This window comes from Corvus hawaiiensis, chromosome 5 (genome assembly GCF_020740725.1).
Source record: "Corvus hawaiiensis isolate bCorHaw1 chromosome 5, bCorHaw1.pri.cur, whole genome shotgun sequence".
NCBI classification, from domain to species: Eukaryota; Metazoa; Chordata; class Aves; order Passeriformes; family Corvidae; genus Corvus; species Corvus hawaiiensis.
In genome coordinates, this window is record NC_063217.1 from 74,188,214 (window position 1) to 74,213,253 (window position 25,040).

Here is a 25,040-nt window from a genome sequence, read left to right on the forward strand (position 1 = left end):
CCATTTAAATTTTATAGAGAGGCATAAGAGAAGTGATTTATGCAAGATGGAAGTCCTAGGAGGAGCAGCCTGTCACACACAATACTCATACTTTGTCCACTGCTCCAATGTAACAGCAAATTGCACAAAATCCAAGGAAGGAGAGAGCAGGGAAACTCTCAGGAAACTGGCAGAAAAGCAGAGCTTTCCACTTCTGTTTCAGCAAGCTGGTAATGAATGATGGCCACTCCTGCTTGGTGACCTTCATAAAATGAGCTGGCAGTGTCAGGTTTACCCCTGCACGGTCACAGGTCTAAATCACATTGGGAAACAAGTGTCCCCTTAAATGGCAATTCCAGCACAAGAAACAAACCCCAATGAAATCTTAAGAGGGTGGAGTGATCTTTGATCTCCACAAAGCACTTTGATCAGACAGCCAGGAGCAGCCAAAACCTGTGGAAGTTTTGGCTGTGATATGCCTGCCCTTTGTTAGCAATTTTTTAAGGACAAGTATTCAGCACCAATAATTTGCTAGTGTAGTATAACACAACTTGCTTGATCTCTCCAAAATCTCTGTCTGTAGGAGCCAGGAATATTTGCTGGCAGCTTTAGAACCCTGGCTGTTCGGTGCACAAGCAGGGTGCCACACTGAAACTCATCCAAGAGCTGTTAGTTCGGAGGAAATGCACAACAGTGAGCAAAACCACCTTCCTCATCAGGGGAATTATGTCCCTGCAGAAAAAACCTTTGAGCAACACTGTGAAGAGGAATAAGAGGAGGTGCTCCACAAGGAATTCTTTAGAAGGGACCAGCTAAAGGCAGACAGCTGCCCTTCTGAAGACCATTTTAGTATCTGCCACAGGACAATCCAGCAATAAAGCCATCGTTCCTCACGGCTCAAACACTGCAGTCCAACAAAGTCAGCAGAAACACACCCTTACTCCACTGTTAGATTTTCTTCTTCTCACAGCAAAACAATTATTCCTGCTGGTGTTCGTCCAGGCAAGGTCTCCTCCCTCTGCATCCGGCTAATGAATCAAAACCAAACCCCGCGCTTAACAAAACCCACATCTGACCCTGCATCAAAGCTGTACCTTGCCCTGCTTTGATTCTCCTGCAGATAAACAAAATAAAACAAGTCTCTGGACTACAGTGCTCTCATTTCATCCTCTCCCCCAGGCAAGTTGAACTCTGGTCCTGCTAAGGATGGGGGCACTAGAAATGCCCTTGTATAAACATTTGGCTTGTCTCAATTACTCAATCTTTGTGTGTTCAGCATTTTACAGACACATGAGCAAGTACAGTCTTCCTCTCCCCTCTTTCTCTCCTTGCCACTTCATACCTGCTTAAATTCAAGACAACCAATCCTTCTATTCCTAGCAGAGTTAAAGCACAGTTGCAGGGAAAATGGTGTGTGAAGTGCCTGTTTACATCTCCAATGACTGAGGGAACCATTATCATCCATCCGGTTGTCACAGGCCTTTGTATCATCTGCTCAGGCCATTAGGATTTAATTCTTTTACATGATATCCAGCAGTCATTTACTTGCAGGAACTTGCAATTAAGAGCCTCGCGTCAGGCACAGTTGTACGAGCGGGAACATTCATTACCAGCCTTGTCTGTCAGTCCTGAAACGGGCACCTGGAATTCCAGCTGAGAGAGTGCTCAGCAATGGATTCCATGGCCAGGCACGGCTCGGTGTGGCCAGACACGCAGTGCAGATGTGCTCAATAAGGCTCTTGGCAACACCATCCCCTACTGATTGAACAGTGCCCAACGCTTACACCCAGCTGCCTGCCAAGTGCCCAGAATAACCCGGCTCCTCTTCTCCCACAAATCCTCTGGTATGGCTGAGGAGTTATCTCCAGGGAAGTGGCTTGCTTTGCAGCAACTACTTTATCCCAAGCCAAGCAGCAATTCCCGGGACTCCGAGGCTGCTTTCTCCTGCATTCATGTGCAGCAGCTATGGCTTGTTACCTCCCTCCAGGCAGAGCTGGGAAAAAATAAGATAGAGCCAACAGTAATTTCACTGTTGCCCAAAGCAGCAAAATGTGTTCCAGTGGCTAACCAGATCCATCAAACCCTGCCAGTCATTCCACCCCGTGAGGCACACATGCACTTCCCCCTTCCTGGAAGTTCGCCCTCAGCACAAGCACCGGTGTCAAAACCTCATTAGAAACCACTCCTTTTAAATTGCTTTTCATTTCGATGTTTTCCCTAATTAGGGACATTTTGGAGCTTCACGTAGACCAAGGCAGGTAGGAGGGATGCAAATTAGGACAAGGTTTACCCAGAAGGCCAGAAAACCTATTTTAGTCTTCTTGAAGGGAGAAAAAAAGACCTGGCTCCAAAGCACACAACTGTCCTGACATGAGATTTTTTGGAAATCCTCCCAAAGAATCCATGCTTTTTGGGGTTTTTTTTACAGTTCTCAGCAGTGCACCACAACAGGGCTAGGAAGACTAAAAATATAATGATTGAAAAAAAAAAAAAAGAAGAGAATATCTTTAACAGACACCTCAAGAAGAAACAAACAAATTAACTACGCTCAACACACGAAAATGCTCCTCTTGGAAAATACCTTTCCTGAGCAAGCACAGCTCAGAGTGATACAGATAAATCCAAATAACAGGAAGGAAATGGTGTTAAACAGATGATCATAAACCCAAGGTTACTTTAGGAATGCTCCTTTTCAAGGCATCTACAGGAAATTATTTCCTGGGCTTGACACAGATCTTGCACACAAAATAAACCCCTTGGTAAATGGAAATGTACAGGTGTTACCTGTCTTTAAACTAGCTTTTAGTTCCAATTTCTCCTCATTTGAGGTATAAAGCACACAAAAAAGAAATGCGGGACACTAAATGTTCGCACATATGAATCTATCAGTCTTTCCTCCCTCCCTGTCCATGTGGACTTCTGGACTGTCAGAACTGGATCCATCCTTCCCGTTGTTTTACCCCCCCACCTTTCATCAGCTCCATTTCTTTACACGTCTTTTTCCTAAAACAAAACTTAAAACTACACGTGAACAGAAGGACATGCTTCTTTAAAAAAAATGCAGTTAAGACCTTTCCATCATTATGGCTCCAGGATTTTATAGGCAGGCCCATTCAAAGCCGTTTGCAATTTGGCTGGGTCTGGACTTGCATGATTTTACTATTTTTGGTACCCAACTGGCTGCTTGCCCAACTCCCAGTTTGAGGAAAGCCACGTCCCTCCTTCCTGAAAAACGAGCTAACAGAGATCCCATTGATACTCCACTCATCAGCTCTGTCAAATTCCTCAGGATTAATCATACACAGAGCACAAAACACACGTGTACTTCCCGAGCTGCTCCTGAGGAGAAGGGAGCAAGGGAGGGAAGAACAAGCAGCGTCTGGTTGCTGTGTTGTGTTTCCTACTGCAAGAAGCATTTTTAGAGAAGGACCAAGGATTCCCTTTAGCAGAACAGCCTTGAAAGGAAAAGAAAAAGGAATTTTGCAGCATTTTATGACAAATTATAAAAATTCCAGCACTTCCCCTAAGAACAAGTGCTGTACCCACTGATCACAGAGGCTGTGCCGCGTTATCTGATGAAGCCCAAAGGCCAAAATATTTCTCTTCAGCTGCATCTAAACCATGGTGAACCAAAAGCAATTCCTCTGAGCACTTACCCACAGGGCAGTGCAGGGCCAGGCTTCTAGTCCTGGATTCCTTAAAGAAGACTTAAAAATGCATTTCAAAACCAAAACTGACTTAATGCCAACATAAAAGCTGAAATATTTTTGCTGCTTGAAATTTACCTTTATTTAAATGGTACAACTTTTTCACTTGCTTCATTCATCAAAAAGAGACACTGGGCAAGACCGGTTTCTCTTTTAAGCCCTCTTAAACTGCAAGAGAAAGATGCAGTTTTATTTTTTTTTGAAAAGACAACATTTTCCAAAACAGGTGAGTAAAGTCAAGCTCCCGAGCCTAAATTTATGCAGTGAAGTGTATAGTGTTACTCTCCAAAAATCCCATGTTCAGATGACCACTGACAAGTCTTGTGGAGCTACTGTACAGCTAAAATAGCAGAGGAAAGAATCAACCCACGGTCAGGATCCCTAAATCCCCAGCTTAACTTTAGGTTCCTGATCTTGAAAGAGCTACACAAGTCACCTTAAAGCATCTGTCCATAGACAAGGATTTGGGAGAGGATGGAGAGACAGCAGGGAAAATAATTTTAAAAATAATATCTTGGGAGAAAATAACAATTTTAAAAAGCACTCCCTTGGGTGTTAGATCTCCTGTAGCTTCTTTAAGGACAAGCTACTATCCACTTTATTCTTCAGCCAGGCAAAGGGTCACAACGAGAGTGTCTGTAGTCAGAAATGTCTAACACAACCCCAATTTTCCAATTCCAAACAGACAACTGAACTAAACAGCACACAAATTTTTGGCACTGGCCACCAAGAAGTGCTTTAAAGTAGATACTTGGCTTTTCCTCCTCAGTTAACTCTCCCTGTCTGGAAAAGCTCAGTTAATTTAATTGGCCTTTCAATTCCTCCCCACGTCAATAACTGGGTTGCTAAGGGTGAAATTACAAGTTGCAGATGAATTAATCCCACCGTGGCCCCTGCCATGAACTCTCCCCCCAGACCAGTCCTCCTTCATGCCCTGATTCCCAGCCCCAGCGCTGCCATTCACGGGACTCTCTGCTGAGCAGATTTAACTTGCTAAATCAGCAGAGATTTATTCACTTTTCCCTGATTCAGGCTTCTGCCTCCTCTGAGGGAGGCAGGGGGAAATGCGAGCACCCCTTTCTGCAGCAGCACACGGGTGCCGACGATGAGGAGCGGAATGAAATGACACCCTCACGTTACCAATGACAGCTGGAGGAAGTCACATTTCTTAAGACTTCAGAGAACGTTGCTTGGGATGTTATATTAACATACAGAAGTGCTGAACTTTCAGATGAAAACACAAACCTGCAGCCAAAGTTAGAACCAAGGTCTCCTATAAACCCTGCACCGCATCAATCAACCACAGTGGCCACAATCAAGCTGATCGTCGGTGCTTCTTCCTCTGCCATTTCCACAAGTAAAAAAAGAAATGGCCAAATGCACATGGTGGCAGAATATCAGGAAGGACCGAGCATATCAGATAAACCAGGATTTGCTGACTAAGAGGAATTCAGCAAGGTATTAGCAGAAATTTGTTATTAAGTCAAGCTACCAAGGCTTTACCAGATAATAAGTTTGAAAGCTTGTGGTTTAAAATTCTACCATTAAAGCACAAAAGGTAGAAGAAATTGCTTCAGTCGATTTAGACACTGAGGATTCTTTTTTTTAACTTCCTACAGAGTATTTTCTTTTTCTACCCTCATCATCCTATACCATTTCTCATAGATTACAGCCCTGCTACGGCGCTTGTTTAATGAAGTTTACACAACGTTGGAGGTACTTGATTTAGCTGCCACAGCCACCATCTGTAATTAATCCTCCCAGGAGCCAGGACGCTGCACAGCTTGTTCCTGCAAGCTGGGTTTCTAATGTGGAACAAGCTTATGACCTCCATAATTCTGGTCTCCCATCAGTTTTATGCCATCATAACTCCTCAGCATTCATTTGGCCACTCACCCCAGCCGCTGGAGAACAAGACCCATGGGGAGAGGGTGTAAATCAGCTGGATGTTACCAGGAGGTGGGAAGGAGCCCCTTCCCTCCTTCCTCTCCATTTTCCCAGAGCAAGGAATAAAGCAGCACACAATGATTTGGCCCTTTCTGTGTATATTGCTCTCATTGAGCAAGAGTTACGCGCCAGTAAGACCCAGCCTTTAACGCTGGGACAGGGGTGGGGTTTGCCTTCCACTCACTCACTCACACAGGAGTATCAGTGGAGCAAGACAAAATTCCCTCAGCCTCCCCTTTGGCATGACATGAAAAGGCAGGTGAGATGAACACTGCACCTTCCCCACAACGCTGTCCCTGTGCCACTGTACTTCCTCACATTCCACCCCAATACGGAGTCTGCCTGGTTTGTAATGCAAGGGGGCCTATGCTGGTTGACTTTGCTGAATAAATGAATTCCTGATTCTGGTCCAAAAGCTGCAATTTAACTGAAGTATAACTTTCAGGGGGAAAAAAAGCCAACCATGATTTAAAGATTTCTAGTGATACAGAATAATTCATAGCACACATCAGGAAACTGTTCCAATGATTTCCAGTCTTCACAGTAAAAGCCTACCTAGTTCCTAAGCTGAATTTATCTAGCTTTTATTTTCTGGCTACTCCGTTTTCTTATGGGTAGAAGAGGTTTATTTATAATAATTTCTGCTCCCTCTATAGCATTCTACAAATTACCCCTTAGCTTTCCCTTTGAGAACTGATGCAGACAGAGCTCAAGTCCTTTGTAATGAGGAATCATGACTCTCTTCCAGATCCCCTCCATCCCTGTGCATCCCCCCATATCTCACCACAAATGAACAGCAAAAAATCAGGTTAATGTTCCTCCAGCTGTGACAGCGATGCCAAATACCCAGTTAATATAACACTGCTCCTCCTGAATTGTAAGCCCCTAATACTCACAGAGGAATTATATCACACCTTAACACTCGAGTGTTAACACGCCAGGAGCCCCAAAAAGGTTTTACAGAATCACAGAACCATGGAATCCTTTAGGTTGGAAAAGACCTTCAAGATCGTGGAGTCCAATCATTAACCCAGCACTGCCAAGGCCACCACAGGGCTTTTAAATCCCTCCAGGCATGGGGACTCCACCACTGCACTGGGCAGGCTGTTTCCATGACTGGCCACCGTTTCACTGAAGAAATTTTCCCTAAAATTTAATGCAAACATCCCCTGGCACAACTCCAGGCCATTTCCTCTTGTCCTGTCACTTGTTACTTTGGAGAAGGGACTGATCCCCACATCACTCTGACCTCCTGTCAGGGAGTTGCAGGAACCAATAAGGTCCCCCCTGAGCCTCCTTTTTTCCAAGCTGAGCCCCCTCAGCTGCTCCTCACCAGACTTGTGCTCCAGACCCCTTCCCTGGACATGCTCCAGCACCTCAGTGTGTTTCTTAGAGTGAGGAGCCCAAGACTGTCCCCAGGATGCGAGGTGGGGCCTCACCAGTGCCCAGCACAGAGGGACAGTCACTGTGCCCTGGTCCTGGTGGCCACACTATTTCCAATAAAAGCCAGGAAGTTTGTATCCTGTATTCAGATGTATTATATCTTAGAGGGGGGGCGTTTGGAAATAATCTTGAAGTGTATCTTTTTTTTTTTTCCCCCTTCAGAAGGCCTGAAGGCCCCCCTCTAATTCATCCCTGCCCACAGCCAGCTCTTTGGGAACAGAAACAAAAACACAACTGTCCCTGGCCTCTGGGGCAAGATAAGAAGGAATGAGTGCTTTTGTGGTAGGTTCCCAAGCTAAGCTGTTCTGCATGCCCGAAGGACTCGTGTGCAAACATGTTTAGTGACTCCACACCATAAATCACTGCTTTCCAAAGCAAAGCCAGCTTTGTATTTGTTTTGTGCACAAATCAGGTTGAGACAGACAACAAGGAGCAAGCCCTGAGCTTCTGAACTTCTCCATAGAGGGTTCACTTAAACAAATGAGATTTCCTCTCCTTGGGGCTGGGACATGTCCTGCTCTGAGGAAGTTAACATGGGTGTCAGTGACAGATCCATGACACATCAGAAGGGTTTGCTTCTCTTCCAATTACCTTCATCTACAACCCCAGCAAAGGTGACAGGTTTATCAGAGCTGGCCTAAATCCTGATTCAGAAACTTTCAAAAAGTCGTATTTTGAAAACAAACAAACCCCTTGATGCGCAGCCTCTTCTGTTTGATAAATTCTGCAGGCCATTTCTGTAGGTTTCTTCTTTAAATGCTGTTCCAAGGAACTACCCAAAATACTGCCTTTACCAACAACCACTCTTCAGATTTGGTGTGCATGAAATGAACAGCAAAACACCTGGCAGAAAACAAACCTCCAGCAAACCTGAGGGCACAGAAACACAATCAACCACTATTTAGATCAGCTTCCAAGTTGTTTTTTTTTTAAAAGGGTACACACACCTTTCCCAAAGACTGGATGCAGGAGGTGCATACCTGCTTATAACACTTCAAAGGGCCAGGGTAGGCGCCCTTTGCTGATATTTCCCTACAGGACCTAATCTCTGGCCTCTACTGAGTGTGTAAAGTCCACAGGAAAGGCTTTTTCTTTCCCTAGGTCTGTAAAAAATCAGATGAAACTGGGAACAGGCTCCCATAAGCACAGCTATTTAAAAGGATGGCAAAAAAATGCAAAAAAAAAAAAAAAAAAAAAAAGTTGCCTGCAGGAACTTTTATTCATTCATATGCAAGCTCACATTAAAATGCCAGGGAAAACACTAGGAGAAAAAGAATGGGAGAAGGAACTTCCCTATAGAAAAAACCCTTGCCACTGATAAAATTTACTCTCTGTGTAAAGGATAACAAAAGACTCCTACGCACCAGTCCCACTGCGCTGCTTTCATTTTGAGGTCCCCATATGGACAACACAGTCCATGAAGTAGCAGTTGGAACACAAGGAGGCCAAAAGCTCATCAAAAAATCCTCTGGAAGTCTCTATAAAATGGTGATTAAGAGAAAGGGGAAATGAGGGGAGGCAAGAGAGAAATGCAGTTTTCTTTGCATTCCTAAAACACCGTTTTCCAATTCCTTCAGACACATAGGGATCATCACCTTCCCAGGGACCAAAGCGACTGTGCAAAGAGAAAAATAAACCCCAGTCAAGGACCTCATTTGACTTCTCAGCAGCCACAGCAACTGCCTTGCCAGGAAACAGAGACACGAACACAAAGCACAGCCGGGAGCTGTTCCCAGGGAAGCCAGAGGCAAAGCACGGATGGATTTCCAACACTCCAAGTGCCTGGGAAGGCAAGGATAATCATGTTTGATTGGAGCAAGAGTAACCCCGCTGAAACTGGTGCAGGAACACGCACAGAGCACAAAACACAACCCTTCCTGTCCAATTCAGTCACGAGAACAGCACCAGGACATGAACTGTACCCATGCTGAGGACACGGGAATGGGTGAAGGAAAGACCTTGCCAACCCCCCCAACACCTTTGGTATTCCAGCCTCAACTGCAGCCTCCGGATGCCAGAGCATGCTGCCCCTCACAAAAGTGGTTCTTAAGCACAAGAATAACACAGGGACCTGCATTCCCAACCAGGGAGGCTGAGCATTAGGGTGTCTAAAGGCAGCCAAGTGAAGGGAATCTCCATCCCACCAACTTTAACACATTCCCCAAAGCCAGGTTCCTCTGTAAACTTCCAGATCCAATGCCAAATCATTTCTTTATGTGTGTAGGTGGGAGTTTGGCTCACAAGAGCCAAAACTTCAAGGGTAGGGCCACGATGAGGTAAGAAAAAGAGACAGGGCAGCAGTTGGGCTTGCTGCAAATCCCTTGCGAGGGAAGCGAGAAGATAAATCCATGCTCTCTCTGGAAAACACCAACTGGCAAAGCGGTTGCCAGCCTGCAGCCCCGTTCACTAAATGAGCTCAGTGGCTGGAAGGCTGACTGCCAGTGCCAGGGTCAAGTGCTCAGCTGGGAAAATGCCCGGCTCCTCCGACATCAAAGCAGCTCCAGCACTTACAGTGGCTCGGGACTCGGGAGCGCAGGAATGTGGGCTCCCCAAATAGAAATGTGCTGCTCATGTTTCCATAAGCCTCACCTACAGTTTCTCTGCAAGGCTGCAAGCTGGCAAGGCTGCAAACCCCACCTAAATCACTCCGGCACCACTTCCCAGAGACTGAAAGATTAAGCACAGGAACAGCTCTCCCTGCCAGCATGGGCAGATATTTCCCATTTTTCTGGCCTGCCCAATACCCCTCACACAGCCCCGCTCTGTCACTCCACACAGATGCTGCTGTCAACACCATCTCAGGAAGGTTTCCAAATATGAATCCCAACAAATCACAGCTTTCTTGCTTCCACATGGCCACAGCTGAGGGTCTGGGTGCGAGCTGAAACGTGGCTCTGCTGTTCCAGGTGCCATCGCTGACTGATGCGGTTTCCACCACAGAAAAGCACAGCAGTGACACTTATGGCACTCCAATGATATTAAATATCTAAAGCCTTTAAAATATTAGTGCAACCATCTAAAGGGGGAAAGGCTCAATTACCAAGGTTATTTTTTCAGAGGCTGTTGTACAAGACATGATGGATTTAACCAGATGCTCTCATCATTTCTACTGCAGTGCTTGATAAAATAGCATCAATAAATACACTAAAAACCCAATGAATTACAGAAGCATGAAATGACTTCAGTAAGGTTACAAACACTCTGGCACCATAGAGAATGCACTAAAAATATTAAGTACAGAGACCTCACTCCACCTCTTACATAGCACTACTGCTGATTTTAACAAGCAGGTTACTTAGTGAAGCTGCCAGATGAGGAATTATCATCTCCTCAGTCTCAACATGTGGATTTAGCAGCTATTTGTAGAAGGCTAACGAAGGCATCTGTATAAACAGGATGCTGAGGAAAAGATCTGACCTTGAAGATCAGATTAGGTACCAGCAGAACAAAACACCTATTTCCATGCTAGACTAAAAGGAGGGAAACGGTCACATATGAACAAACTGCTGGTTCCCTGTGCTAGATTTAAATCCTGCATTTTCTTAACAAAGCCACAGGCTCAAAAGCATCAAGCACTGCTTACTGATACTTTGCTGATAAGCAGTGAAAGCCCAGCAAAAATATTTTGCTTAGAGAGTATCATTTCCATTCTTATTTTAATGAGGGAAATCAGCATCACCACAATAATTCACAAACTGGTGATGAGCGGGCTTCGTGTCACAAATCAGTGCTTCTGGCAGCCTGGACACACCAGGTGCCCATAGCCAGCTCTTACCAGACAGAAATGCCATCCAAGGGATAACTGGACAACACACAGGATGCTGATCACAGAAGAAAAGCAGCTGTACTGCACAGCTCCGTCCCAGGCTGCAAAATATCATGGATGATGCCTTTTCCTAGGGATTTCAAGAGGCTTGCCTCTGATCTCACAGATATTTCTCTGCCCGAAGCAAGAAGAAATGACAGTCTTACATCCTGTGAGCTTAGATCTTCCCCCACCAAATGAGGTCAGAGGAGAAGCAGGGATCTCCAGCACACTCCTCTCCAAAGCGTGAAGCCTTACTGCTCCTCTAAAGCCAGCAAATCCTTCTGAAAGCCCCTGGAAAGGATCCTGTGACTAGAGAGCCTCTACGGTGCACAGCAGGACGTACACAGGGTTGTTAAAGCCACACCATCATCCAAAAGAAACAGCAGGGCCAGTGTTGAATTAATGAAGTCTGCTCAGAAGAATCAAAGTATTAAGGGAGCAGACAGAAAAGAAAGCCCCAACATTACAGAGGTAAAGGACTTTAAAAACAGTTCTACTTTAACCGTGCTGATGGGTGTCAGCTATCCTGTGTCATCAGAGATACACCTGTTAATCACACACTACATACAAAGGATCCCTCCCTGGATTGCATTCAAGCATCCAAAAACCTCTTAGGAAGTAAAATTACAACATGAAAAGAACTTAAAATACTGCAAAACACTGCCCTGCAGTCATGCCCAGACTTCTGGAGTTGCAGGATGCACTGCTCTTAGGTAACAGAGTTTAAAGCCTCAATTCTGGGACAAATTCTCCTCAATTTTTAATCGACTGTATCTCAGTTGGTTCCATTTCTCTAATACGAAGCCTCCAAATGTCTTTGGAAGCAACATATTCGACTTTGCTTTGTCCTAGGGATTTCATTAAAATTTAAACAGGTTTTCATTAAGTTTATTGTTTCATTGTGGGAATCTTTGTTTTAAATAAAACATGGAAAAGAGGCCTAAGCATTACTCTTTATGTCACTCAGTGGAAGCACATAACTCATTTTTGGTCTGGAAGATTTCCATTTAACAGCAGATTGAGGCACTTTTAGGATTCCCTTTCCATAATTGCGATGATCTCGCAGTTTAACTGAGAAATTGAGAGACAAAGGAGTAGATGCAATTTTTAAGAGCCTCCCATTTAAAACCAAGCCCAGGTTCTCAAAATGGAACACTTTTAGAAATCTGATTCTTAAAATAACAACAAAAAATTAACCCACTGGAATAAAAGCGTAGCAAGTTACTTTTACTCTGCAATACTGAGAATTCCTCAGGCACTCAAGAAAATCAGGCTTTTTACATGTATAGAAGAATCTATAAAACGGCAAAAAAATGTGGGAAAGAAATTGCTAACAAGTTTGCTCATGTTTCCCCCTGAAACCACTTTTCCAGGCTCGATGCATGAAAGGATTTACTGCATCCACTAACTCAGAACTGGCTCTTGGCATGTCAGTAATGACAACTGTGTCTCCATCAGTGTAGGTTTTTCATAATGAAACAACCAGCCCTATGTTTCCTCTGAAAATACAGACAGCCATGAACCCCAACACCTGATGTACAGCATACTAGTCTCAAGCTGGCTATGCACCCAAAAGGAATTGATCCCACATGACAACGACCAAATCTATTCACCCCGGATGACAGGTGAATTCCCAGGAAAGGAAAAGGTTAATATTTTCAGGGAGCCTACATTCCCATTAGAAACAAGACCTCTGGTTTGATAAACAAAGGGTTCAAAGGTTCTTATCTTTGCCATCTCGCTGCAAGACCCCAACTTTCAGCTCCTGTTGACATCCCCCCAAAATTTATTACACTTAAATTAAAATTTCCCAGTTTTCAGCCTGCAAGAAGTTTCATTTTGATCTCCATAAAACACATGCAAAGCAGGTTAGGAAACTAACTTTTTTTTTGAGTAAGGAAACAGCTGGCTTAAAATTATTCAAATTAATCCAAGAAGAAGTCATGTTCAGGATTTATCTTTTGGGGGAGGAGGGAGAGGATTTTTTTCCCCTGGCTGATCCTCAGAAACACAGAGCCTGGGACTCTCCTCTAGCTGCAGAATGGCAGCTGGTGATATAAAGATCCTTTGGATGCTGAGCTCCCGGGGTTAGTTAGAGGATTCATTACGGAATGATTCTGGAGTAGACATAATGATTACAAAATCGAGTATTTCATCCTAATAGGTCTCCTTAATCTACGGCTCAACAATAAACCACAGCACAAGCAGAATTACAGCAGTCTTCCCAGGGAAGTCTGTTGCCAGCATTCCCACTGGAAGCTATTTAATATGCATGGAAGAAATATTGGCATCCCGACATCATAAACTTCAGAGCATCACGCCGCTCCTGACAGCCCCTCCTGAGGAGGACAGATCCGAGCAGCGACATAAAATCAATGCACTCATCTGGGAAGAGCTTCAGATTTGGGAGTTTTTGTCTTCCTGAAAGCGCCAAGGAATATCGTGGGTGAATTCAGCAGTTAAGATAGCAACAACTGGAGAGCTAATGTTTGCTGAAAAGGCCCAGGGAACGATTGATCCTGGACAACACTGAATCAATTAATTTAACTATAACAGCATTTTTGATGGGGATTATTCGAGGGGGAAAGAACAAGGGAAAAAGAAACACAACAAAATCACCCTGGAGATAAGAAATTCCACATGGGACCACTGTCCAGACACAGTAGTCCAATTTTGCCTAACGCTGGATTAAAACACTAACAATCTATTTCAAAAGCCTGAGAAGACATTCAGTTCCTTTTAACTTCTTCACCCCAAATGTTCTGAGGGTGGAGAACAAGGTCCTAAACGCACCCTGGGCTGGCAAATGTGGCAGCACTAGTACAGAGGAAAGTGTTCAAATTTCCAGCAAAGTGGGGATCCACTTTCCTCAGTTACCTTACAAAATCCTTAACTTCTTTGGAGGTCACTGAAAATATACAGCAAAGTTTTAACATTTCTTTTACCAATTAAATAGACATTGCAACCCCTCCTCTAAAGAGAAAATGCAAATGGAAATCCTGGCCAAGGTTTTGAAAGGGTTGAGGAGAGGGAAGGAACGAGGAAGTGACCTAGCAAAGGAAAAAGGCATTTTGCATGGTGGGGATTTAAAAAGAAAAAGTGAATGATGAATTGTAAGGTGTGATTTCCTAAACAGAGCTCTTCAAATGCATCCTGGAAGATGGAAGGTGGAAGGCACAATGACTCGGAAAATTTCTAAGTGCTGGGTAATTGTTAAACTCCTGTCCTGGTGAATGAATCCATGAGAAAGCTGGTATCTCCTGCCAAGGCTCTGGCATATAGCTCCTATAACTGTGCTATTAAATGTTAATCATCCACTTAAGTCAGCGCTTGTGGACCAACAGCTCCCATCCGGGGAGCTCACTGGGATGGAAAATGTGGAACAGGGCAGCTCTTGTAAAGACCCTGATCTCCAAATAAAGCTGATGCCAGATGACCTCCCACAACACAGTGAAGATGAAAGCATGAGTCTTTCACCAGCCAGGACGGAGAAGAAAGACCTCTGGAGCAGAACACTACAGCCAGCAGACACTCACGGCTCCAAGGAAAAGTCCTTAGGGACAGCCTCAGATTAAAGCTCAAAAGCCCCACAACTCCCAGAATTGTCCCTTGTAGTTTATGAATTTCTCCAGGTTTATGAATTTCTCCTATCCAAAGCAAAGAGGAGATGTTTCAAAATCCCTTCTTGCCAAAAAAACCTCATGTGTGCCTGACTGTTTAGAAAGAACACCCCATGGATTCCAACACAGGGGCCAAAGGTTGTTCTTGAACACACATGGACAACTGCAGAGGGGCACGACTTCATTGCTGGGCTCTCTCCTGCTAGAACATGAGATCCAAAAGGAAAGAAAAGAGGGAAGAAGAACCATTTCTGAGCAGCAAGTGTACTGTGAAAGAACGCAGACACGTCCATATGCACGGAAGGGTTGAAGAGGAGGGAAGGGGATGATAAATCCCACGGATTTGCAGCCCACTGTGGAGCGAGCTGGGAAATACCTGGTGAGATAAATCACCCCAGGGTAAGCAGAGACATCGGCTTCGGGCTTCACTGGCAGCAGGGCAAATGTGCTTGGCACAGGACGGTCTGCCTCATCCCTGCTTAGACACATCATGGAAAGGGACATGGCTGTCCAGGAGCGTGCCCCGCTGCTGCCACTTGCTGCTCCCCGACACTGGGGCTGTGGATCTGAACTCCTGCCCAGCTCCAGGCTCAGGGGGAATTGAGAGATGCTGCTTGTGCACGAGGGTTCATTTTCTTGGGCCAGAAGGTGACATTTAGAACCACTAAGGTAAAAACGAAAAGTTATTTCATATTGAAATGTATGCCTCTGTCCCCTCCATTTGCTGATGAAGGGACAAGAATTCACTTCACCCTCAGGAGAAAAATCTTACATCTAAGGTTCTTTCACCTGGTACCATGAAATAAAGAGCCCATCCCCATTCCTCTTATCTTTCACTGCTGTTTTCAAGGAAAACAAAGAAGGAACACACATGCAGCACACACTTGATTCAAAAATCACTTTTATTTTTGATCCTCAGTTGATCCCAGCTTTCTGAAACCCACAAGCAGATGAGATTTGCTCCATGACAGGCATTGCATTACTATATTAATAAATCTTAACTGCAAAACATTCGGCTACATCAAGAGGATGTAGCCCCAGGCTAAGTAGAGGCATTCAAATCACATTATTTAAAAACAAAAATATCTTGACCACTGCAAGAGTTAACAAGGGAACCTATCAACTGAAATATTCAATTCTGATCTCATTTTTCAGTAGTAACTTCTGATCCTTCTAATGAAATTAAAATGAAGCTCATTTTCCACTGCTAATTTAAAATATTCCCTAACCAGAAGTGCTCTGCACTTGCTAACATTTATTTTAAAAGTCACTAAAATTTATTCGGAGTAGAATCTATCTGGAATGGGAGATTTAAAATTTGGGGGGGAAAAAAAACCAGCATTTTTTATTTATTACCTTTCCACTTTCACTTCTATCCAGCACAGACCACTGATGGAAACAGAAATCTGATTTTAAAAGCATAAAATCAGGATTTCTTTAAACTTCTGACAACAAAATGCACACAAGATGTTTCAAAAGGAAACAGGGAAGCAAAATTTTTGGTAGAAGCACAAGTACAGTACCGTTTACTGTGAATTAAGTCAGGGCTTTTTATTCTGTTCACAATTTTCAACCCAAAGATTAAAAACATTTTCTTTCAAAAAGTGCTTCGTTAGTGCTTTTGTGGCTTCCAAAACAATCTGTCAGTCCAGAAGTCCATCCTTAGGTGCGCTACCACCAGCTGGCGACAAGACAGTGTCCATGTTTTAAAGAAGACAAAATGAAAACGTCCTGGATGTTGCTCAGCTGCACTTGTCCTTCTGTGCTGCAGCATCTACCAGACACGAAGTCATTTTTCAAGTCACGCTCACCATTCAAACCACCTCAAGGCACAGCCCTGTCCTTCCCCTCCCCTTTTCCCAGGGCTGAAAATTCATCTTGGCATGAGCCAGCTGGCAGAAAGACGCCGGCGTGGATTTGCTCAACACGTCCCACACACCCTGGCTTTCGGAGTGGCATGAATGTCTCCTGCCCCACAGCTAAAAAAAACCAATGTGTGTCTTCCTCTTTCTAAGTAAAGGGAGCGGCTGTGCTGGCTGTGTGGATCTGAAAACTCCCTGACAGGAGAAGCCAGAGGGAGGAACACCAGGCGCCTCCGCACAGTTGGAAATCACACACAGAGAGGTGCTTTCCCTCGGAGGAAAGCCACGAACACAAGCTGACCCTGGGTATACAAGAAGCTCAGTGAGTCAGGCAAGAGGCAGAACTTTTGCAGCGTTAACAGCTCCAGCAAGCCTGCAGTGCCTGCATCGCTACACTTAATGTTTGATTTACGCACCAAGGGTTTTCCAAGTGACTTCAGAGACTTCTGCGGCAAACGGCATTCCTACCACAGCCCAGGAGCAGCTCACCTACAGCCACTTCCACATGGAATCACAGAATGGCTTGGAAGGCACCTTAAAGCCCGTCCCAGGGGCAGGGACACCTTCCACTAGCCCAGGTTGCTCCAAGCCCCGTCCAGCCTGGCCTTGGACACTTCCAGGGATGCAGGGGCAGCCACAGCTCCTCTGGGCAGCCTGTTCCAGGGCCTCCCCACCTTCACAGCCAAGAATTTCTTTCTAGTATCTAATCTAAACCTCCCCTCTGTTGGTTTGAATCCATTCCCCCTTGTCCTGTCACTCCAGGCCCTTGTGAACAGTCTCTCCCCATCTTTCTTTAATGTTCCCTTCAGATACTGCAAGGCCACAATTAGGTCACCCCAAGGCCTCTCTTCTCCAGGCTGGACAATGCCTATTCTCTCAGCCTCTCCTCATGGAAGAGGTGCTCCGTCCCTCTAAACACCTCGGCCTCCTCTGCACCAAAGATGGAGAAAAGTCCCGACTAACAGGAGACACTGAAAGGAAACAGTGTTTCCAAGCATCGTTTAAAACAATAAAAAGTTGCTCCAGGTTTCTCTCGGCGGCAGTCAAAACCCTCCACAGTGCATCATTAAGAGAAACAAACACATTTAGTCGGCCTCAACTCCCTTCCAAGCCACCCACCAAAACCAGTTACCTCCAGCAATTTCACTACATGCCCTTCTCAGAGCAGAAAAACTTCCTGGATCTTGAGTCCACTTTGGAAAGCCAAAGGAGCCACCTGCCACCAGCTGTTTCCACAGCGGCCGTGTGTCACACGCGCAGTGCACATATCCAGTTCTGCTCCAGGAGAAACAAAACCCCCAACAGCTGCTGCCTCCCAGCCTTGGGAGGCTAACAAATCCCTGAGCCAGCCTGCTGTGGGACTGGAAGCAGGTCCAGAAGCATTCCAGAGACACAAAGGAGCTCAGCCATCTCCTTTTAGCCCAGAGTAAGGGAGCAAGGCCGACAAGTGTTACCAAGCAAAACACTGTTCATGAATTGTCAAAAGCTGTGATTCTTGTACCAAGTCACTCATGGATTACATTTCTAGAGACACCAGGAAAGAAAACATGTTGGGCTTATAAAGATGAGTCAGGGTACGCAGGACTATCCGTGTTCAGCTGAGGGGAAAAGGTGTTAAGCTGTTGTCATCGATACCTCATTAATTCAGGGAAAGAAGCACAGAACATATCCTGGCACTGCACTGACATTTTGCAAAGCATCACCTCCGTCGCCTGGGACTGCACATTTGTGGCTTCCAAGACCCTGGAAATCCCTCACATCTTTTCACATGCTGACCAAAGAAGCCCCAGTTAGACTGGCTGAACCCAAAGGCCCAGGGAGAATTCCTAATCTCTCCATGGAGAGAGGTGTTTTCCAGCAGACTGGAGGCTGACAGACCTGTGACCTGCACCCCAGCTGCAGAGGTGACAAAAAGCAGGAACCAGAGTCAAGTTCAACAGCACTTTCTCAAACCCTTCCCCAGCATAAGACGTTCAAGCTCACCTACCTCAAATAATAAGCCATGGTAGACACAGGCACCTGAGGGACCAAAACAAAAATAAACCAGGTTAGAAGCAAGTAACAGCAGCAGCACATTCCCCAGTGAACCTGCTCTGTCACAACACCAGCAGCACTGGGCAGCCACCTCTGGCCAGCCACAAAAAAAGGCAGTTTTGGGGCCGCTGGGCAACCTCTGGGTAAGCGACAGGACCTCTGGCCTAGTCAGGCTCAAAAGAGGCACAAACAAGGCAGAGACAAAAGGGGAGACCTGCCAAAACAACAGTGAGAAGAGCCAGTGTGAATTTCCACTCCTAAATCACTCCTGCATGGACAGCAGGACAGGCTCACAGGGCTCCTCCTGCTTCAGCTTTCCTGGTCCTCACCACTGGCACTGCTGGCTGAGAGCAAGGTTCTCCAAGCCAGGGACAGAGGCAGTTGCACATCCAAGCACACTTTACGTATTCTACCCCAACAATCAAATAAAAGGTTAGGAAATAAAACCACAAATAAGCTGAATGACAGCCCTTCCATCGATTTTCTGGGAAACGAGTCGTTCTCGAGCAACTACACATTGTCTGTCTCCCAAAAGCGTGACAAGAATGCACAATCACAAACAACCCAAGGAACTCCAAGATGAAAAGGAAAGACACCGCGGGAAAGGCTGCCTCGAGGGACCCCCCCGGAAAAGTCAGAATTTCCTCGTCAAAGAGTGGAGTTTCCTGAGAAATACAGATTAGACAAATCTGTACAGAAAACCTGGGAGCTCCACTGCTTGGAATCAAAAGCTCCTCCTTTGAGCTCGTCTTCAGCTCAGCTGCAAGATGCTGTGGAGGCACCATCGGGAATTATTTTCCCTTGCCAAGAAGATGAGCCACAGGAGCCCGGTCACACTTCTCTCAAATTCAGCAAATAGCTGTTCTTCTGGCAAGAGAATATAATTTCAAGGTTCATCATCCAGCTCCACCTCAAAATTCGGCGGAAAACACAAGGTCACACATGGTTGGAAGGCATGGGGGAGAAAAAAACCCCAAAAACTTAATATCAGTTAGTTAAGACCAGCACAACTCATCTGTTTTATCCCCCCAGGGCTAGCTGCCTTTTCTTTTTAGCTCACTGACAGCTACAGTTCCTTAAAATACCAGTATGCTCATCCCCTCTGGGGCCAGAGCAGGGAATAGGGACCGTGTAGGACTAGAAAGCAAACTCACATAGTCTGATCCTTCTTCCCCAAAGAGGGCAAAGACATATCTCCCTCCTTTACAAGTTACCAAGGGGGATACTAAGATACAACCCAGCTTGGCAGGATTTGGGAAATCCTCAGTTACAAATACATTCCACTTTTATTCCAAATTATGAGCCAGCCAAAGACGCTACACACACACTAATTAAGGTTGCTGTGCAACAGTGCCCTGATTTTCCACGCAACTCCAAGTCCCAGGTGTGATCAACACCTGTTACAAAGCACACCTGAAAAGCGTTCTGCAAATTATAATTTTGCCTTTCACATACTGGAGCACCTCAGGAAAAAAAAACCCCAAACTTCTTGTTGTGGTATTTTTGTGGGGGGCATCTTGGATGCGGGTGGCTGGGTAGAGTAGTTTTCCTGTCTGAGAGGGGCTTTTTTTCGTAAAAATGAAGTCTCTCTGAATGTTACCCAACGAATTAATATCCCAAACCCACATCTAGCGGCTCCTCAGCTCGCACACACATCGCTGTTCTTAACTGCTGTTATTCACTCAGACAACCGTGCCAAACGGGAATCACCGTGGGAGCAGCATTTGGGGAGCGTGCCGCTTTGGAAACCAACAACCTACAGCCAAAGGACAAGCTGCAAAACAACCGAAGAGCACGAACGCAGCCAATCCGCACTCCCAAACTCCAAATATCAGCAGCCTGGCTGCCTGGCAGCATCTCACAACCTTGCGCTGGCCACAAGTCTGTCCAGCACACCAAGACAAAACCCAGCGCCTGGTGTCTCCCCCAGCACTCTCACAGCGACTCCCACACAGGGCAAGTTGAATCCAGCCGCCTTCTCCTAACACAAGGAGGGGAGGATGGCTGCTGCCTGCTCCCCGCAGCTCCCCTCACACTGCCCAGGCACTGACGAGCTCCCACCGCCGCATTCCCGAGCCCTCCCCAGGGCCAGCACCACCCGCGGGGCGTGTGAGGGCTGCGGGCTGGCTCTGCCCGCCCCGGCCCCTCGCTGCGGGCACGGGGTGTTTGCTGAGGGCTCGCACAACTAAATCCCCACAGGCCGTCCTGGGGCAACACCCCCGCACCTGGGCAGGGAGAAGCGCCGGGCTGCCTTCCCGCCCAGCGTGAGGGGCAGCCCCGCGATGCCCGGAGCAGGACACGCGTCCCTCCATCCCCGGCACTCCGCGGCCGCTCCAGGGCAGCCACCGGCGGGAAGAGCCGGGCACGGCTTCGCCCCGGTCCCCCTCACCTCGCCTGTGGAGAAGCCGCCAAAATGGCGGGGGGCGGAGGCGGACCCCCGCCCGGGCCGGGAGAGCCATAAGGGAGGCAGGCAGGCAGAGCTGTCCCGAACCCCGCGGGAAAGGGGGGCTCGGAGCCGGCTTCTTCCTCAGGGATCCCACCGCCCGCGGGACGGGGACGCGCCCGGCGCGGCGACTCACCTGAGGCGGCATCGGCGGCGGCCAGCGCGGCGCGGAGCAGGAGCGGCAGCAGGAGCAGCGGGGCCCCGGCGGCGCTCGGGGTGCCCATGGCCCCGGGCGGCGAGCAGCGAGCGGGAAGCACCCGCCGGGCCCGCGGCAGGTGCCGGGGCAGCGCCTCGGCCCCCGCCCCGCCACCAAACTTTGCCCGCAGACAAAGGGGCAGCTCCGCGCCGCAGCCCGCCCGCCCCCCGCCCCGCCCCGGGCAGCGCTGCGCCCTCCTTCCTCCCGGCACCGGGAGCCTCTCCTCCTCCTCCTCCTCCCCTGCACCTTGCGGCGGGGGGCCAGAGGATCCTGGCTTCTCCTCCTCCCCGGCTGCTACCTGGGGATGGAGCAGCCCCCAGTAATCCCGCAGCCCGTCCCAGCCGCAGCCGTGACGGGATTAGGCAAAGCAAACGTGTTTGTGTTGGATCTGACCCCACTGACTTGATCCATCCCGGTGGCTGGAAGGGAGAGGTCACCCTCTTCCCCGGGGTTGGAGGCTTTTAATTTGTTGTGTTTTGGGTATCAGTTTGGGTTGTACGGTTGCAACCAGAAGTATCAAAGGGGCAGGGTCTGTCGCCATTTCCATTTCTCCCTGCCACGGCTGCTCCTTTGCTCTTCCTTTCTAGAGCAAATCCAAGTAAGAATTAAAGACTCAAACATTAGCAGTCACAAAGCATTCAAACTAAAAAATGAACAACCGAAGCCCACGTCAAACTGTTGCCCTCACAGTGTTTTCTTGATTTAAGCACTTCCACACACACAGTACTATGTCCACTCAATATAAGCTGCCCATCTCACCCCTCCAGCACTGCACACTCAACAGATCCCGCAGCCAACGTTCCCAAATGGAAATTTGGCTCCTACAAGTAACAGGATAAAGAAAAACAGCCCCAAGTCTGAAGCCACAACCATTAAAGTGCTTCGAGCCAGAGCCTCAACTCAAAATGAACTAGGAAAGTGAGTTTATTTTTACTAGTCTATGAATGAAATGGGGTTTTTTCCTGCTAATTTCAGTGTTCCTGCTTGAGAGCAGTATCCCAGTTCCCACATAGCAGTTGGTTGCACAGGGCTGGACTGCTGCTGCCTTCATCTCCTGCCTGCCTGATTAAATGCAACGATGGCACAGCTCAATTTGATAATAATTCCTCATGGTAATTCCATCTGTTCACTTTTGATTCACTCCCTAATGAACACTACCGTCTTGAACTCTGAGTTGGAGGTCAGATTTTTTTTTTTTTTTTTTTTTCTCCCCGGGATTGTATGCCTTTAATCACTGCACTGGAACTCCAGCAACAAATGTGAGAAGCAAAATGTACAGCGTGGCACTGCTCCAAGATCCAAACAGTGATTTGCAGAATGAGTTTCTCTGTGCTCTACCCAGTTACTAATACTCATTAGCCATTAGCAGAGGGTTGTTTTTTATAAAAATGGGAGCAGGGAGACACAACAACTACCTCTGCACACACCAGTACTAAGTAAAGAAATACTTCAGGATCCTGTCAAATATGGTCGAAAGGATGAAGAAATACACAGGCCCCAATTCCCTTCAGATTCCTCAGGTGAAACTCTGGACAACTTCACCAAACTCAAGCACCAGCAAGGAAGAACAGGTGGAAATAATAAAAGCCAAGCACAAAGAGGGTTCAGTAACTTAATACAAATGTGTAAATTCCATCTTTTAATCATTTGTGCTGTTCATCTTCCTGCTGCTGTTCTTTGGGCTTTTACAACTTGTTTCCCTAGCCCAGCTACAGCCTCCTCCTCTTCCCTATTTCTCCTACCTTCCTTCCTGCTGTTCTGAGAACACTGCTCCAAAGATGATGTTAAAAGTCAGAAGAACTCAAGATCCAGAATTTACATCATTTTGCAGATTTAGCCATGAAGGAAGAGCTTTTCCCTCTAGAAAATACTAACTTGAAACATTTCTCAAGTTTTGTACTTGGTGCAAAAGACTTTGAATTTTCAGAAATTCAAAGTTTGGTAAAGTTTTGTCCTTCACATCCTATTTAACACAAAAGCAGCATTTCTGCTTTGAGAAGCAGAAGTTTTTTACAAGTTAGCAGCAAATAAAATTACAAAATAAGCTTCATACTCTCTCTAGAGAAATATGAGATTGTTCTAGGGCTGAAAGCTTGAAGGGTGCAACTTGCAAAGCAATGACCCAGCTGTCAGCTGCTGCCATGGATCTCAGAAATACCAGCACAAAAAGTCACCGGGGTTGTAGAAATAAACCATTTTTTAGCCTCTCTTTTATCAAACCTCCAGGCAGAGGTCAGTTTTCTGCAAGTTGGTGCAAAGGATCTGCTCCTCCACTTGGCAAATCGCTGGCTGAAGAGATTGGAGCCAGACATAACTTGTGTTCCAGGAAAGCTGGGCATGGGCTGGCACAGACATCCACAGAATAGCTGGGGAAACATGGTTCTGAGAAGGATCCATCTCCGGCAAGTGATCGTACTTTTATGGGAATTCCCTGCTTCCAGAATGCCAGACATTTAAACATTTTTCCAGGTTTTAAATGGGTTTATGATTTCTTTTTTTGATAAGCATTTTTAAAATCAGTGAGATTAGTCCATGAAGACAATATGGCATTGCAGTGTCACCACGTGCAGTAATACCTGAACTTAACCCAGCATCTCCCAGTACCTGGCAATTTGGGAAGACTGGCATTTTCCTCTTGTTTTCCAAGCAGTCTTGGAGGTGACACACTGACTTCCTTCATGTCCTGGTGGGATGAAGCCTGCAAGCTGGGGTACTGGCAGAAATAACTGCTTGGAAAGGAATTATGTTTACCCCTAACAGTGTTTTTAGTCAGCCTTAAGAGCTTTCCCCCCCCCTCTGTCCTATTTCAGGCAATCCAAGTTTTCCCACACAGATAGATTTTCGGCTACAGCATTAGCCTCTCCCAGAGTTTGGAGGCTGCCAAGACCAATGGTACTGCAGAACATGGATGTAATCATATTTAACCTGTCAGAACACCCATCTCAGCACTAAAAACCTGTCACCCCCGTGGCATTTGTAACATCCCTGCCCTGCTCCTTTAACCGTAGCAGAACTCAGAGCAAAAGCCTCATGAACTCAGGTTGACCCACATGGATTCCAGTTTTTTTGGAGTGCCACAAACTTCCCTACAAGTCCATGTTGAGGCTGAGTGTCAAGTCTAAAGCCTGCATTCCCCACAACTCACACAGTTGTCCTAGGACAACTTCTTCCTTGTTTGGGCAAACGTTTCTACGTGCACTGACCATGAATCCCGGCTCTTCTCCTTAGTTAAACTAACAGCAGGTTCAGATAAAACAAATCTAAAAGCCATCATACATCATCTGCATTACTAAAGGTGCTGCAGCACTCCCTCTCTTCCACAGTGATTTCCAGAAGCCAGCAATGCCAATTCAGTCACGCTTGGTGTGACAATGAAAGTGATTTCTAAGGCACGTTGGCCCAAGAACCACATGTACAAGTCCCACTCCGCATGTCTGGGGACTAAGTTCATTAAAGAGGAATAATCTCACGTTGTCTTCCTCCCTTTCATCTCTTCCCCCTGAGCCAATCAAGCACTCCAAGATAAAAAGAAGTCCCAATGCACTCAACAGCTTGTACAACACTGATTCAGCATGGCACAGACCAGGGGCATTATTCCTTTAGCAATCAGTAGGCACAGTTAACACGAGTTCAAAACTACACCTGAAAACCTGCTGAACCCATGAACTTCTCCTGCTCACCTGACCTCCAGAGGTCCCCATTTACTGTGTCCCCACAGCACTCAGATTTTCCAGGTACAGATTCCTGCAGGAACTCTTGTTAGTCTCTGCTTTCATTCTCTGAGAGCACACTCAGCAGTCCGAGAGCTTCTGATTTAAGCTCACCTGTACATTTATGCTTAAGCATCACTTTTTTTTTTTTTAATCCACCCATCAAAGAGGGCAGGCCTATCTTTGTCCAAAATGGATAGTGCAGTCTTGGAAATAAGCCAAGAGAGCAAAGGCAAAGAAACCTATGCAGATGACACCACAGCCTTTGCTTGTCCACTCCAACAGGTAACT

At 46.4% G+C, this 25,040-nt stretch overlaps 1 protein-coding gene across 3 annotated transcripts in view; it reads right to left on the reverse strand.

Annotated features, from left to right (window-relative positions):
• The window catches only part of FRAS1 (Fraser extracellular matrix complex subunit 1), a 109,795-nt gene extending 88,627 nt beyond the window's left edge, over nt 1-21,168 (reverse strand). For all 3 annotated transcript variants that reach the window (XM_048303607.1, XM_048303606.1, XM_048303608.1), the window contains exons 1-2: nt 20,980-21,168; nt 18,354-18,385 (exon numbers count right to left, since the gene is read on the reverse strand). In XM_048303607.1, the coding sequence (XP_048159564.1) occupies nt 18,354-18,385; nt 20,980-21,067 (120 nt within the window). In that variant the 5' untranslated portion in view covers nt 21,068-21,168. The remainder of the gene's footprint in view (nt 1-18,353; nt 18,386-20,979) is intronic.
• Between the last annotated feature and the right edge of the window lie 3,872 nt (nt 21,169-25,040).